Below are 16,355 nucleotides of genomic sequence, written 5' to 3'. Positions count from 1 at the left end.
CTGAAGTGTTAGAAGAAACAGCCAATAGTGTGTATTCCATACATAACGTGGCCCAGCACTGCAGAAGGCTTGATGGAGGTCTCTTGACCCTTTGCACATGGTGTGAGTGGAGACTCATTAGTCTATCTCCCTACCTCAAGGTCCTCTTAGAAGTCACCTTTCTCGGCCGGGCGCGGTGGCTCAAGCCTGTAATCCCAGCACTTTAGGAGGCCGAGACGGGTGGATCACGAGGTCAGGAGATCCAGACCATCCTGGCTAACACGGTGAAACCCCGTCTCTACTAAAAAATACAAAAAACTAGCCGGGCGAGGTGGCGGGCGCCTGTAGTCCCAGCTACACGGGAGGCTGAGGCAGGAGAATGGCGTGAACCCGGGAGGCGGAGCTTGCAGTGAGCTGAGATTGCGCCACTGCACTCCAGCCTGGGCGACAGAGCGAGACTCCGTCTCAGAAAAAAAAAGAAAGAAAAAAGAAAAGAAGTCACCTTTCTCCTGCATAATACAACATAACCCTACTTGAGACATTTCCATTTAAATTGCTCTGTTCCACATGTGTTCATCCTGTCCTTGCTGTAACTGTGCAGGTGGGTGACAACATTTTCGAACTATATTATTTGTGACCTCTGTTAGTCTAAGAACACAGCCAATAAGACATCACTTGACAAACCATTACATCATTGGCCAAGACTATTTTGGGAATCAAATGCAATGTGACTTGAAAGAAAATAGTTTCAATGGTCATTTAAGTTGTTAATTTTAAAAAATGGTCATTTTAGCTTGATGCAGTAAGAGCGTTCTTTACAGGAACTTCATTTTTGACTACAAAGGCTTTGAATTTTATTTTGCTGCTTGTGGTAATTTTCGTTTTCTTTTTCTTCCAGGGTATATGAGAAAATATTGACTCCTATCTGGCCTTCATCAACTGACCTCGAAAAGCCTCGTGAGATGCTTTTTCTTAATGTGATTTTGTTCAGCCTCACTGTTTTTACCTTGATTTCAACTGCCCACACACTTGACGGTGCAGTCAGGAGTGACTGGCTTCTCCCTGTCCTCATTTATGCATGTTTGGAGGAGCTGATTACTGAACTCATGTAATCTCTACTGCCAGGGAAATGCTACATTATTTTTCTAATTGGAAGTATAATTAATGTTGGTAAGGTAGAAAAAGAGGAAGTCGCTTGATGCTTTCAGGTTAATCAGAGCTATGGGTGCTACAGGCTTGCCTTTTTTTTTTTTTTTTTTTTTTAGCAACAGTTTATTTATAGCTCATTTCTGGACTTTCAAACTCTCTGTTTCCAGAACCCCTTACATTTTCTGCCCCATGAATTCTTTTGTTTATGAAATTTTTTTGGTTTTTTATTATACTTTAAGTTGTAGGGTACATGTGCACAACGTGCAGGTTTGTTACATATGTGTACATGTGCCGTGTTGTTGTGCTGCACCCATTAACTCGTCGCTTACATTAGGTATATCTCCTAATGCTATCCCTAATGCTAGCATTAGGCTTGTCTTTCTAAGTGACACATTCTTATCTAATTCTCAGATCAGGTTTTGGAAAGCTTTGGGGGTCTTTTTAGATTTTAATCCCTACTTTCTTAATCTGCGGTACAAATATGCACAAAAGAAAAAAAGTCTTATATTCTTTTAAACAAATTTATAAATAAATTTTGAACTACTCTTGTACAAATCGGTCATTTTTATTTTTAATGACACGTTATTGGGGTTTTCTCTCTTGAAGGGCCTCATTTTAATTCCCCTTTCCCGGCCATATAGATGAAATATAGTACTGTCATGACTGTTGGCTCTTGTTTTGGTCTTGACTTACTAATAGTGTTACCGTGATTTTCAGAGGGGCACAGTTTATCTCCAGAAAGGTCAATGTTTGTATACAAATCAGCTAGACACAAATATAGACATCATATGTGGTTTGTAGGTGTTTCAGAAATTTGTTTTTTCTTTGCTCTGCGCAACCTATTTCCTACTGCTGGTTAGTTGGCTTTCTTATTCACTTCTGTGACCTTGAACCAGTTCCAGACCCTAGAGTGTAAGGGTATTGATTTTCTATGCTGTGTAATCTAGCCCAATCCCTCTGTCCCCTCCACCTCACCATCCCCCAGCCACCACGTTGTATAGCGAAAGCATTGTATTCAATCCTAGAATAAAGGTAAACACAACAAATCGTCTTTGCAGCTGGACAACTAATAATACTTTGCGGCATTAAGAGATCTTCTGTGTTACCAATCACTCTGTTGAAATGAACTTTCCAAATCTCTATTCAGGAAAACATGGGGATTTGAAATTCTTGGGCCAAAATACATAACTGAGGGGTTCACAGAGCTGGGCAAGGGTGCGCTAGGAAAGCGCCACATTGGTGGGTGGGGGGTGACAGAGAACAGATGGTGTCAGGCAATGTCTCTGGAGTAAATAATGCAGATATTCTTGGTTGCGTCTCCTCTGCCAGATGAAGCTGTGTTAATGCTGTTGACACTAATATAAAATGTTTGGTCCATTTGAAATCCTTGTCATTGCCTTATATGGGGGAATCTCAATCCCCCAGCCTGTGTTGGAAACATCACCAAAGTGATTGTAAATGTGCGGCTGTAGCAGACATTTTACCGTGGTGGTGTGCAGCCACTTTGGCCCTACACCTGCCAACCTGGCTACCTTACCGTTGTGTTCCGATTTTTGTGTCTATGCTTGGTGTGCCTCACTTGCTGCATTTTCCAGCATGCAACCAGGAGTTGATGAAGGAAAAAGCGATGCTTTCTTACTTTGGAAGCTCTCAGGGAAGTTGGTGTCAGTTTCTCCTCCACTGCCTGGCCTACCCCCCACTCCCAAACAAAGATTTTGTGTTTGGAAAATGTGTAGTTCCATATTTTAAAAATTGTACAGATATGGAAGCTTATGACTTCATGACCAAAACTATCTAGAATATGTGTGGGGGTGTAAACATCTTTCTTGATCAATTATCTATGTAGGCAGATGTAACCAGGAAAGAAGTAAGAGTTGCTGCCTGAGGGAGCCCACCATTTTGCTTTTCACATTTAATCTGCCATGTTGAATCAGCTGGAATAAAACCGGACTCGTAGATAACTCTGGACAGGAAATCCCAAAGTTCCACCATTTCTATACTTAATTTTAACGTCCTTTTTTTTTTTGGTAGAAAATAAAAACAAGAAACAGATCATTCCAATGTAAGGTGTGTGTTATAGAAACCGTAGGCAATGCAGATGTGTAATAAAATATTTAATAAACTTTTAAACACTTTTATGTTTGGATTTACCAGTTTTTCCTTCGTGGTTTGTTCTTGGTATTATGTTGATAGATCTTCAAATGTGCAAAGCAAAGCAACAACCTCTACCCAGTGGCCCTATTTTAACAAAATAAAGGATTTCCTCTACTACTGGGCTTAGTTGTATTATAGTAGATAGGCAGATAGGAGCAGGCCAGGAGAGACCCCCCCCCACCCCATCACCAGGAATGTCAGACAAACCATCAGGTGATGGTCAGTCAAGTGTTTTTTGTTGTTTCTTTTCTTTTGAGACAGAGTCTCACTCTGTTGCCCAGGCTGGAGTGCAGTGGCACGACCTCGGCTCACTGCAACCTCTGCCGCCCGGGTTCAAGAAGTTCTCCTGCCTCAGCCTCCCAAGTAGCTGGAATTACAGGCACCCGCCCGCCAGCACGCCCGGCTGATTTTTGTATTTTCAGTAGAGACAGGGTTTTGCCATGTTGGCCAGGCTGGTCTCAAACTCCTGACCTCAGGTGATCCGCCCGCCTCAGCATCCCAAAGTGCTAGGATTAGAGGCATGAGCCACTGCACCTGGCCAGTCAGCCAGTTGTTAAGCTGATTCTTTAAAATAATAATTGGTTGCAGCCAGTGCCAGGGAAAGGCAGTCTCCCAATAGATAGGAACACCTGAAACTGGTGGTCAGCAGCTTCTGAAAAAATCTCAGGATTTGGGCGAGAAAGCTCAAGCATATGCATTAAGAGGCAAAATGGCAACGTTTAACTGATACATGACCCTCCGGGAACATTCAACTGGTAAGGGAAGAACACCTCAAGTAAGTATATGCACGACTCCAGTAAAGACATTGGGCTTGCATTGCCTCCCAAGTGCTGGCCGGCCACTGCGCACGCAGACAGCCCACCCCAAGGAAATCGTTGATGCCAGAAGACTGCCAACATATAAAACCCCAAGTCAAAGGCCAAACCATGCACCAATCTCCCAAGTTGCTCACTTGGCCTTCTTCCAAGTGTACATGACTTCCTTTCATTCCTGCTCTAATTTTTTTTTTTTTTTTTGAGACGGAGTTTTACTTTTGTTGCCCAGGCTAGAGTGCAATAGCTCGATCTCAGCTCACCCAACCTCTGCCTCCCAGGTTCAAGTGATTCTCCTGTTTCAGCCTCCTGAGTAGCTGGGATTACAGGCATGTGCCACCATGCCCAGCTAATTTTGTATTTTTAGTAGAGACGGGGTTTCTCCATGTTGGTCAGGCTGGTCTTGAACTCCTGACCTCAGGTGATCTGCCAGCCTCGGCCTCCCAAAGTGCTGGGATTACAGGCGTGAGCCACTGCACCAGGCCTCTAACATTTTTTAATCAACTCTCACTCCTGCTTTAAAACTTGTCTCAGTCTCTCTGCCTTATGCCCCTTGGTTGAATTTCTTCTGAGGAGGCAAGAATTGAGGTGGGGGCAGACCAGTAGGGATTCACTGCTGCTAACAGTTGTAGATAATACAGGTCAGGAGATCTTATTCCATTCACAGGATAGGCCTGAGAACTCACATTTTTTGTACTTATTTTGTATGTTTTCACACTAGAGACATTTCTTGTGGTCCCTAAATACTTTATGTTCCAAGGAAACATTGCATTTTTTTCTTTAGATTGATTTTTTAAAAATCAAGAAGGCCACATATTTAATTTTGAGATTTGATTGTCTTTCAGAAAGTATCTTTAGAAAAATTACATTGTAGTTATAGTAATTGTAGACACATTTTGAAGTAAAATCCTTGACATTTATAAAGCCGAAAATTTCAAGTTAAAATTCAAATTTCTGTGATAACTCTGGCTGAAAACTTCTAATTTTTAAAAACATGTAGTCATAAAAACAGTGCCTACAAGCTTAATTTTAAATTTCAGGGTATTAAGCAGATAGGTTGTAATTAACTGGACTTGTTTGTCCAGCTATGAGAGGACGTGTTTGGAAGTGTGGCTGCCAGAGGAAGGAAAAGGAATTGTGTTAGAACTATCAGCAGGTTGAAGAAAGTAGAAGGTTTTGGGCTCTTCTTTTTTAATAACTCAGTGGACTAGCACATCTAGAAACTAGCGCCATGCTGATGTGCATGAAATAATATCAGAGTGAGGTATAATAAAATTTATATGTGGAGAAAGAATATGCCTCTCCAGTTACCATGAGGATTGCAGAGAGAATAAATACGTATTAGGCATTCCTTTAAGGATGGGGCTCTGATTTGGAATTCCTTCCTCCCTTTAAAAATATTCCCTTGTTTAACAATAGAGTTTAAAAAGGATCACAGAGGATTATTATTTTTTTCTGTTTATAGAATTACATACTCAAGTGAAGGTTTTTTTAAGGCATATAAAGGCATATGGGAGAAGCATTTTCATGACATTTATTGCCATGTTGTCGTGCCATCTGCTGGGACAGAGGCTACAGGGAGAGCTGTACTGCAACACGCACCTCCCCTAGGAAGCTGATTTATTACAACCCCTTTGCTTTGCTGCTCAGCTGCAGGGCATGTGCTCTGAGCAGTCCTTCTCACCGTCCCTGGAGGACACTGACCACAGCTGAGCTGGAGGAATCATCGTCAGTCATCGAGGGGTGACATTTTGTTCTCTACAAAACGTTACACCAGTGACCGCCACCAGATTATGAACTGATCAGAAATTTCTATGTTTTAGAAACTATAGTTGAGCTAAAATGAGTAGAAATTGTGCTTTAGTATGGAGAGAGCAGAAACTGATGGGAGAGGGATATTTGAAATTGAACATTGTGACTTTTAAATCAGAAGTCAACATTTAAATATATGTCAAGAGTTTGTTTTAAATGTGGCACAATGAAGACACAAAGTTAAGTGGTACAGGTCCTGTCCTCAGGCAATGGAGCGGTCGGAACAGGCTAGGTTATGGTGACCACAAAAAGCAGCCCCCACCTCTCCTTGGGTTAGCAACACTTGTTTCTTGCCCATGCTGCACTTCATGCACAGGTCAGCAGAAACCTCTGCTCACCTTAGTCAGTCAAGGACTGAGAAAGGCTCTGTTTGTTCTTATGCTTTCCATGCACCAAGAGGAGGAGATAGCAGCAGTATTCTGTGCGAGGCAATGAAATGCTTTCTCCAGGAAATGACACATGCTACTTCCGTTCACATGTCATTGGCCAGAACAAATCATGTGGCTGTTCCTAATTTTAAAAGTGTGGGAAAGAAAATCCTACAATGTTCTGCAATGTACAAAGGAGGAAGAGAACAAGAACATTTGTAAATAACCCTAATTATCCCCACAAGGAACACACTCTGCAGCTGAAGAAGGAAAACACAGACATATGAAAGCTTAAGATCAAAGACACAAATTTAGAACAACAGCAAAAACCCAGTTCAATTCAAACTCTAGTAAGGAACTAATATAGGCCAGGCACTGTGCTAGGCATGGAGACTACAATATTGTACAAACCAGCCACTAAAGAACTCTAGTATGAGTCTCACACACACATACACACACACACAGAAAGGGAGAGAGAGAGAAAGAGAGAGAATGTGGGAAAAATGAGATAGAAACTATGCGAAGCAATGAGACAAGAAACATAACACAAACAGCTTTTGGTATCATATCAAGTAGCTTGAACTTTTAAAAGGTTATAAGCAGGGCATGGACCTGATTAGATTGAGCTTTTTATTTTAAATAAATCATGAGTGGACCCAAGAAAGATAGGTTTGAGGGAGGAAAGCCCAGAAGCAGGGCAATCTGCTAGGAGGCTGGAGGTGATTACATCAGTTCAAGGTGACCCATGATGAGAGTCCTGAGCTAGAGCCATGACAGTATGGATGAGGACAAAAGAATGAGCATGTGGAATTCTCAGGATATTAAAAAACAGGGGACTTCGTGAATGACTAGATATAGATGGAGACTGATGAATCAAAAATGAGTTTCATATTTCTAGTCTGTGTAAATACATTGATGGTGATGTAGCCATAAAGACAAAATTTGTAGTATTTCAGAGGAAGGGAGATTTGGTGTGGTCAATAAAGAGTTTCAAAGACTATACAATAAAATTCCATGAGCTCAGGGACATTGTTTTGTTCAATGCTGTATTCCCAGTTCTGTGAACGGTGCCTAGCACATAGTAGTGATTCAGTGAGTATTTGGTAAGTGAATGGATTTGATAAAAGCGGGGAATTTTTTACAGATGGAAAGAAATAAGTATGGTGGTGGTTGGTGAAGGATTGGGTGCAGGGACATTTAAAGCAAGCCACAGTGGTGCAGTGATAGTGGTGAGCATGTGTTTAGGGGGCATTGAGGAGGGAGAATATAGAGGCTAGAGTAACTCCATCTTGTATACTAATCTGATATGTTGACTTCTGATTAACCCCAGTTCTGAAAATGCCTCTAAAATTTCTATTTTATCTACTGTTAAGAGTGTGTAATTACCAATAATTCCTGCCCTTAGGTCAAAATAACCTTCATGTTATCGTAAACACATACATTTTCCCCTTAGGCAAATTCCCTGTGATTTGTAAGCCCTGGGTCTGTGGCGTAACAGTGTAGTGTAGGGATCCACCATTCGCAGCCACTTGAGATATGGCTTCTGTTCATAAATCCTATTATTTCATTCTGAGAATCTGGATTTGTCAGCTTCTTTCTTCAGCTCCTCACCTTCCTTGGCCTTTGGGAGTAGGTTTTTATAGGCCTGCTCACCTCAGAACACACACACACACACACACACACACACGCACACGCACAGAGAGACAGAGAGAGAGAGAGGGAGAGGGAGAGAGAGAGAGAGAGAGAGAAGACTAGTGTGGTTGCTGCTCAGAAGTGGGAGATGAGATATAGGAGAGGAGAAACACCCTGGAACAGAACTTCTCTCAATGTTTTGGAATTTGTCCCAGTTAATTGCCCAACCTCAGGTGTGGTAATCGAGGATAGAAAGATTCTTGGGATAAGGATATCATATTAAGCTAATCAGTTATGAATAACCCCAAGCCCCGCCAACAGCAGCTGCTGATGCAAACCAAAGGGCTGGCTTTGCCCCTTTACAGGCAAAAAGGGAGTCGGCAATGCCTGTCCTTTAATCTCTGCAGATGGTTAGCAATGCCATGAGCCATAGCATTTTGGAAAGGGGGAACTACTGGGTTTCTGGAAAATATGAGAATTGAGCTCTGCCACTCACTAATGTTGAAACCTTGGACAAACCTCTTATCTCCATGTTACTTCATAGGATGGGTGGTAGACAAACTGATGGGATAAGTGCTCTTAAAAGGTAAATGTGAATGCAAGGTAGGAGAGTAGCAAGGAAATGCTATATTCTTTTTAAATGAAACGATACGTTCTCAACTCCTCTCTTCATTACTAAAAATGTTGGTCCTTCTTTCTTCCTACCTGATCACCATTTTCTAGATCACCTGGCCATGTATACTTGCAGACCTCAACAGTCTTCCTCTCTTCTTGTAATTATCCCTGCATAATTGATTGGCAGGGATTATCAATTCTACCACCACAATACCTTTAGAAACTTTCCCTCTTATTTCAAGTTTACTACCATTCTCTTTAATTGGTTTCTTGAGATGTTTTACAGAGACCATTGTCAGAAAAAACCATTGGGTCTTTTTGCCTCCTGCACTTCACTTCTATGGTACAAAGAAATCTTTTGAGGAAGTGAGTGTGTCTTTTTAAGGTTTGTGCTAGCCAAGCAGGGAGAAGGCTTGGAATGCTAAGATAGGTACTCAACAATTGGAGAAGGCAGGTTTTAATGAATTCAAGAAAAGATTGTTTTAATTCTATTTCTCAAGAGGAAACTCAAAAGAATTGGTAAGCTTTCAAAATTATAATTCTATCTTTGCAATCACACATGTTGTTCATGCTGCAGACAAAAGGAAAAGACATTCAGAGCCAAGGTGGCTACACACTCCCACTGAGAAACTCGGAATTTTAAAAAGACGTGCCAAAAAGTGGAAAGAGGCACGCTGCCAAAGATTATGTGAAAGAAAGGCAAGGACCAGTAATAGATCAGAAGGACCAAAGACCAGAGTGAGCTGAGGCTTAGAGAAAAGAAAAAGTAAAGACGACGGAGGGCTCTTAAATTTAGAGCAAGAATAAGGGAGGAAGAGGCTCGCTGCCTGAGGCCAGTGGTGTGATGTTGATGGATGACGTGAAGAAAACAGAACTCCTTTCCTCCCATTTAGTCCTGTCTTCTCTGTCAAGGAGAGTGATCTTTGGACTGAATAGGGTAGAATGAACATTGTTAAGAGAAAATTGAAGCCCAAGATGGGTGTAGAGATTATGCGAGAGCATGCATCTGCTGTAAATGAGCCGAAAGTTCTGGCTCTGAATGAATTACAGTGCAGAGCTCTGAAAAACGTGCGAATGAATTCTCCCTGCTTAAGAGGGGGGAACTTTGGAGGTGGAGAAGGAGAGAAAAGTGAAACCTCCCTTGCAAACATTGTAACGGTGAGAAAATTATGGCAGTGAAAGAGATCTGACTTAACCAACCCCCATCTTGCCTTTAGCCTTTAAACTTCCCTTAACTATTCCTGGGCTTGGGTCTACCTAGCTTTGGGAGACATTTAGTTTATAGGTTAAATGATAATACCTTCCTTGCAAACTTAACCACCTTTGTAAAGCTAATGAGAGACCACCAGGCTAGGAGGAGGATAGGAGCCTGAATTCTGCTAAGGTGTAGACATAAACAATTGCCAGCCGTTATTCCAGAGGTCACAGGATATGCAACTTCCCAGTTACTCCTGCAGACAACATCACTATTGTCGAACTAAGATTGGCTTTTGAGATGTCTTTTCAAGCTTTATGCATGTCTGACACTGTTGGCTCCACTTGGACCCACTAACTGCTCCTGTGGCCCCACCCAGAAGTGACTCAGTGCATGAGGACCATTTCCCACACTTTTATGATTGTACCCCCAACCAATCAGCAGCAAGCACCCATTGCCTAACTGTGTCCCCATCTCTTTATCCTTGAAAAACCCTAGCCTTTGAATTTTCAAGGAGACTGATTTGAGTAATAATAAATTCCTGTGTCCTGTTTAGCTGGCTCTACGTGTGTAAAATTCTTTCTCTATTGCAATTCCCCTGCCTTCACAAATCAGCTGTATCTGGGCAGTGCCCAAGAAGAACCCACTGGGCAATTACAAAAGCAGGCCAACTGGAGATAAGCCAAGTCCATGACCCGGGAATTGTAGAATCCAGTTTTGGAAAGGACCCTAGATATCTACTTCAGCCATTACCCAATGCATAACTAAATGTACATGTAGAGATGGTTTACAAAGAGTCAATGATTCTTATGATAGGCCCAGCTTATCTGTCTGGTATTTGAGTCTCTTCCCTTAATGCTTAGTCCTTAATGTGGAGATCATTTTACAGTTGTCAAAATCATCTTTCTCCTTCCTTCCTTCCTTCCTTCCCTCCTTCCTTCCTTCCTTTCTTCCTTCCTTCCTTCCTTCCTTCCTTCCTTCTCTCTTTTCTTTCTTTCCTTTTCTTTCCTTCTTTCCACAGACATTTGTTGAGTGCACACTCTATTGGTGTTGTATAGGAAAATAAGACATAGCTCTTGCCCTTAGGTGTTTATAGTTAATTACAGGGAAAACCATCTGATTTTAGTTTTTACTTTTTCAACATGTAGTGATTAAGTGCAGAAAGAGCAAATAAAAATGTAGGATGAGAAGCTTAAATCTTCCTGTCGAAAATGAGTGAAGAAATTTCTCCACTCCTTTTTTCTGTTTCAGAATGGTTTCCCTGCCCTTTTCTATGTAAGTGAATCTTTTTAGTGGCTAAACAAACCTCTGGGCTACCTCACAATCTGGAGTGTTTCCTCAAGGACCTGGGTGTCATCTCTTCTAAATGTAATCATCAAGGAAGCTAAGGCTTTAGCTTCTGGTTTCCTAAGAGGAGAGGGGTCTAACTTCAGTTGTTATCTGACTCCAAATTGCAAAGCCTAACTAACGGTAATGGGTTGTATCCATTTAGCTATACAAGAGTGAGAATTCTTTCTGGTCTTTGCCATTTCTTTAGCAGATTGCCTGTAATGTGCATCACTTTCTGGTTTAATGCTTATTTAATAATAAAACTGTTTTCCTTTTACCTTGGTAGAAAGCTTTTCTGGGTTAGGAGGACGTTTCATTTTTAATTATCTTTCCCCAGGAGTGCTCACTGTGTGCCAGGCACTCCTCCAGGCACCAGAGATATAACATTAAAAAAGACAGAAGCTGCCCTCATGAAGCTCATATTCTAGGACAGATAGACACAAAACAATAAGAATAATATCTGAGGAAATCATGCAGGCAGCATATTAGAAGGCGTAGGTGCAGTAAGCCATGTGTAAACAATTGAGTATGATGAGCTTTGTAAGGAACACTGGGAGTTTAAAGGAGAGAGAGGTAAGTTATCCCGGGGCAGTTGAGGACCTGATGTTTGAGCTGAATCTTGAAAGATAAATGATTTCGAAAATAGCTCATTGCTTTAGGGGAGGAGTGGAGCTGGTATTCTGGGAAGTGGAAGATATTTGATCAAAGAAATATACATGACAGCAGAGTACATTAGGGGAAGTCTGCATAATCAACATCTCATTTGATACCATCAACAACCAGAGGCAGAGATTTTTTTTCTTGTTCTTCCTTTTTCTGTCTTCTTTGTCCTCCTTTCCTGCTCCTTCTCCTACTCTTCTTGTAATGATTCATACTGTTGACGCATACTGAGTTTACTATCTGCTAAAATCTTTAAACTTTTTCACACACATTGTTCCTGAGTCATATCACCCTAATCTGTATTTGCTGGCATACGTTTTATCCTCAGTAACCTTGTATGAGTTTATGTGTGTGTATGTGTTGTGTATTGAAGAAGAGTTGAAATGACTGAAGTATTAGGCTGAATAAAATAAAACTCTGGAAATGATGACAGTCATCTCCCATACTTAAAGGTCTATCATGGGGAAGAGAAATCCATTTTTTTCTATGTGACTGTTAGAACTAGAGGGTGGTACTTTAGGGATATAGGTTTCTACTCTATGCCAAGAAAAGCTTATAGAAGTTGATTTCAGAATTGACCAGGTACATCTCTAAAGAAATCCCTTGGGAAGAGGGTGAGGTCTTGGAAAAAATACAGACTCCTGGGCCCCATCCTTGACTTACATCACAAATCTTGTCACCAGGGACCACGAATTTGCATAACAGGCCCTCAAGGAAATTCCCAGGTACACTGAAATTTGGAAACTTCAAGAGAGTTAACGTACCTTTTTTTGAGAGCCCTTTCAACCTGGGGAAACTTTGCTCCTATGAGACCCTAGAAAGGGGAACCACAGAACATTCATTTTCTTTGGGGTGTGGTGAGTCTGATGACTGTATAACTAGGATGATTATTGAGAACTGAAACTAAAGTCCTAAGCCCCCCAGTCGACTGAACAGGCTGCCTCTTGGCCAAGAGGACCCCAGAGAAACCTTTTAAAAACTGAGTTTCTGGCCATCACAGGACAAGAGGTCAGACTCACCTCTTTATCTTCCCTCCCTTTTGTGGTCTAGACACAACATCTGACCAGCATTTAATGTTAAAATAGAGATCACAAGAATGTCAGAACAGACTCTTTGTTCACAATGAGATACCACATTATAAACAGGACCGAAGGCCATGGTTAAGTCATGGACTCCTACAGTTAAAGAAGAAACTATGTTCCAACTGCCACAAGGTTTTTCTTTTTCTCTAGCAGCTAAACAGGCACTGGCCTTGAGATAAGCAATATTAAAAAATTGCAGCTCATCCACCAGCAGAGCTGACTGAGGCCCCCTGCTCCACAAGCCAGAACTACAGCTTTGATTGAATGAAAGACTGGTTTCAGTATCTTTCTTCTGATAAGAGACCACCTACGGGTTACAGATGCTGTGCATTTGAGTGCCTTCCTTCCCTGCTTCACCTTTTGACACATAGGGCTTATTGTAATATATTTCAATGTTAAGTCTCCACCCAGGGGAAACATGAGATGCATGTAACATGCATGTTTATTCAGTATGCATGCCTTGTTCCCCCTTCATGAATATCTGGATGAAAGACTGTATAGCTGCTCCTATAACCTGTTGAATATATACATATATTTGGCCAACCTATTCAACAACATGTATGTCTCATCCTTCCCTCCCTCAAAGTACCTGCTAACCGACAGAGGCCTCTCACAGAAGCTACAGTTCGCAGCCTGTCAGAATGGCCACACTGCAGGCTGTGACTCTTTATAACAAATAAAGTCTCTTTTCTCAATTTGTGATTTTTAAGTTGATACCATAGAATTCATCTTTCCAATCAGGACAATTTTAAGAGTGAAAGGAAGCGCTAAAAATCCTGGTATCTTTTTTGAAATATTTATTTACTAATTGACAAATACATTTTTATTGTATTGATGGATCTACCAAATGATTATATTTAAACACTATTTCAAAAACATTTTTTTCTAGAAAGTAGAATAATATACATCTATGTACACCAAAGAAAATTTTTGAAACTTCTTTACATATATTAAAAAGTAGAACTTTTAAAATAATGTAATCAGAATAATTACCCCTTTAGTCATTTTTTAAAAACACATTTGTCTCGAATACCATGTCACTCTCTTTTTCTAAAGAATGTTTTCTTTTCCTTATATGGTCTTGCTATGTTAAAATTTTAAATAAAATTGTCCAGTATTTTCTTCAAATTTGCATTTAATGACTAATACATTTGAAAGGAACCTTCTCTGTAGACCATATCAAGATTGAGAATATATACTCTCTTTAACGTACTTTATTTGTTTAGTTTCTTCATGTTTGGTGGGGATACACTTTGGTGTCTTCTTGTTTTTAAGACTTGCTACTAATAATCCCAATTGTCTAAACATGTGGAAAGCTAAAGTTTTTTGAAATTCCATTGATTGAAAATGTTGATAAAAGATTTCTAACTGATTTGGACAAATTCGGCCCAGATTTAGAGAGCTAATTTTTAAAAAGAATTCAACAAAAAGATACTTTGATTGATTTACAAATTATTTCTTCAAAGGCTCAAATATTTCTGAAATTCTCCTTATGGCAGACAGCAAAGAGAGAAAAACACATGATACTGCCTTATATTTAAAATCATATTTTTGCAAAAACTATAGTTTAGATATTTTAAGTGTATATGTATATATATTATTGATAAATTCTTAGTGACTGCTACCATTTTGATTGGTAGATTATCACTACTTGTTTGAGTACAAGTACAAATCATGTTGCACAACATCTAATTCCAAGTACATTTCTGCTCCATAATTCTTTAGAAAAAACATGCTTTTACAATGACACTGTGCTATACCAAAATTTGTACTTAATTACGATGCAAAGATAAGTTTAGTTTGAAATTTTAAAAACAATTTACGATAGCACTGATTCATTTAACTGGATTTACAATGACATCTCACTCTAGTAATGTCGGATGTTTTTACCATCAGCAAAATAAAATTCCAAATGTTTTACTTTGATACCATGAATTGGATGAAAAAAAAGGAATCATTGTTGAAAATAACTGTTTTCCAATTTGAAGCATCTGACTCCATTTCTATAAAAGTGGCATCATTTAATTGTTTGAAACTTCTTTTCTGCCGTTGGATCCAGCACCTTACCATCTATCGCTTTGCAGGGGAGGAGACCTGCTTTTCCTCTCTACAGCTTACGTTCATGGCTGAGGCCCCTATAACGAAAGACAGATGAACCAGAGGAAAGCTTACATGTTTATTTAACATACATTTTACATGAAATAGGAGCTTTCGTAAGGAAAGAAATACCTGAAGAAACAGTTAAACTTGTGTATTTTTTAAACCTGTGTATTTTTATGCTGGGTTTGATGAAGAGAGGAGACTCATAGAGAAATATAATAGGGTGAAGAGTATGACATAATCATTATAAACTGGGGAAACTTAGCAAGGCCGGTTTGTTCAATTTCCCTTCTGTGACCTTTTGTTTTCAGAGATAAGGATGTTCCTTTCTTCCTGGCATAGGGAGGGCACGTCTTACATGAGAGTCTATGACCTCTTTCAGAGGAAGGTCAGAAAATCTTTCCTAGGTTTTATGAACCACGTCAGGGAAGAAGGCTGGGGGAAAGTCAGACACCTTCCTGCTCCTGCTGTTTTCCTCAGATTTCTTCAGTTTAAAATATTCAGTATGCTAAGAAGCCATATTTTGGAGTAGCATGCCCTGAACCCCATCAACTTCACTTTTTGTTTGTGTACAAGAGACACAGAGTGCAGATTTATAGAGGCAGTCATTTGATCCAAATGAAAAGCCATGCTTCACAGGATACTTTCTTCGTCTGCATGTGTCAAGTCCTCGCGTTCATGCACAGTATTTGAGAGTAGATATTAATACTTCAGCAGATTCGTGTCTTCTATTTTTCATGTGGTCAGTGATGTCATATGGCCCCCAGGGTAAGTGTTGATAAACATTTTGGAATTTATAGGTTTGTCGTTAACATTCTCATGAACAAAGTATTTGATTTTCCATTACACATTTCCTTTCACTTTTTGAGCCCATTAATGCCAAAACATTTTTTTGCAAAGTTAAAACGTGTTACCAAATAACATTATTTAATAGTTGTCGATTTATACAGCATACCATTAATATTAAAACTGCTGTTGCAAGAGCGTTTAGACTCTTTTTCATATGCTCTGTGGGAGGAATGCTCGACCTCTATTTCCCATAAATATTGTATACATAGCTAGACTAAAATGTCCTGTGTTTTCCACTGACAGCACTGAATGGCAGCCTGCTGTCTTCAGGCATCTCAAATTGAAGTCACTACAGTTGACTGGTACATCAAGGGACCAGCAGGGGCCACAGCACCACATCTTCTCTCACCATTATCCCAGATAAAAAGAGTGTGCTGCCTGTAGTTGCTAGCACACTTTCTCTGCTAAGAGAGCACCCCATAAACTGTCCTGGAAAAGAAAGTGTTAGTTAAGTTGTGTTGCAGGTTGGATTCTCCGGAGGCAGATGCTGAGAAATATGGGGCCCAAGAGGTTTATTTGGCACCAATACCTGTGGAAGAGAGAAGAAGCAGGGTTGGGCAGCAAAAGATGTCCGGCGGTGATATGGGCATGACAAAGTCTTGGCCAGAGGCTGTCTCCG

The 16,355-nt window shown here is 40.3% G+C and overlaps 1 protein-coding gene across 1 annotated transcript in view; it reads left to right on the top strand.

The window, feature by feature from the left end:
* LOC111527687 (epithelial-stromal interaction protein 1) overlaps positions 1-3,278 on the top strand; it is an 82,971-nt gene extending 79,693 nt beyond the window's left edge. Inside the window, exon 8 of the mRNA XM_031934028.1 lies at positions 878-3,278. Coding sequence (XP_031789888.1) covers positions 878-886 — 9 coding nt within the window. The 3' untranslated portion in view covers positions 887-3,278. The remainder of the gene's footprint in view (positions 1-877) is intronic.
* Positions 3,279-16,355: the final 13,077 nt, after the last annotated feature.

Source organism: Piliocolobus tephrosceles, chromosome 14 (assembly GCF_002776525.5).
Source record: "Piliocolobus tephrosceles isolate RC106 chromosome 14, ASM277652v3, whole genome shotgun sequence".
Classification (NCBI taxonomy): domain Eukaryota; kingdom Metazoa; phylum Chordata; class Mammalia; order Primates; family Cercopithecidae; genus Piliocolobus; species Piliocolobus tephrosceles.
This window is presented reverse-complemented; position numbering and strand designations above follow the sequence as displayed.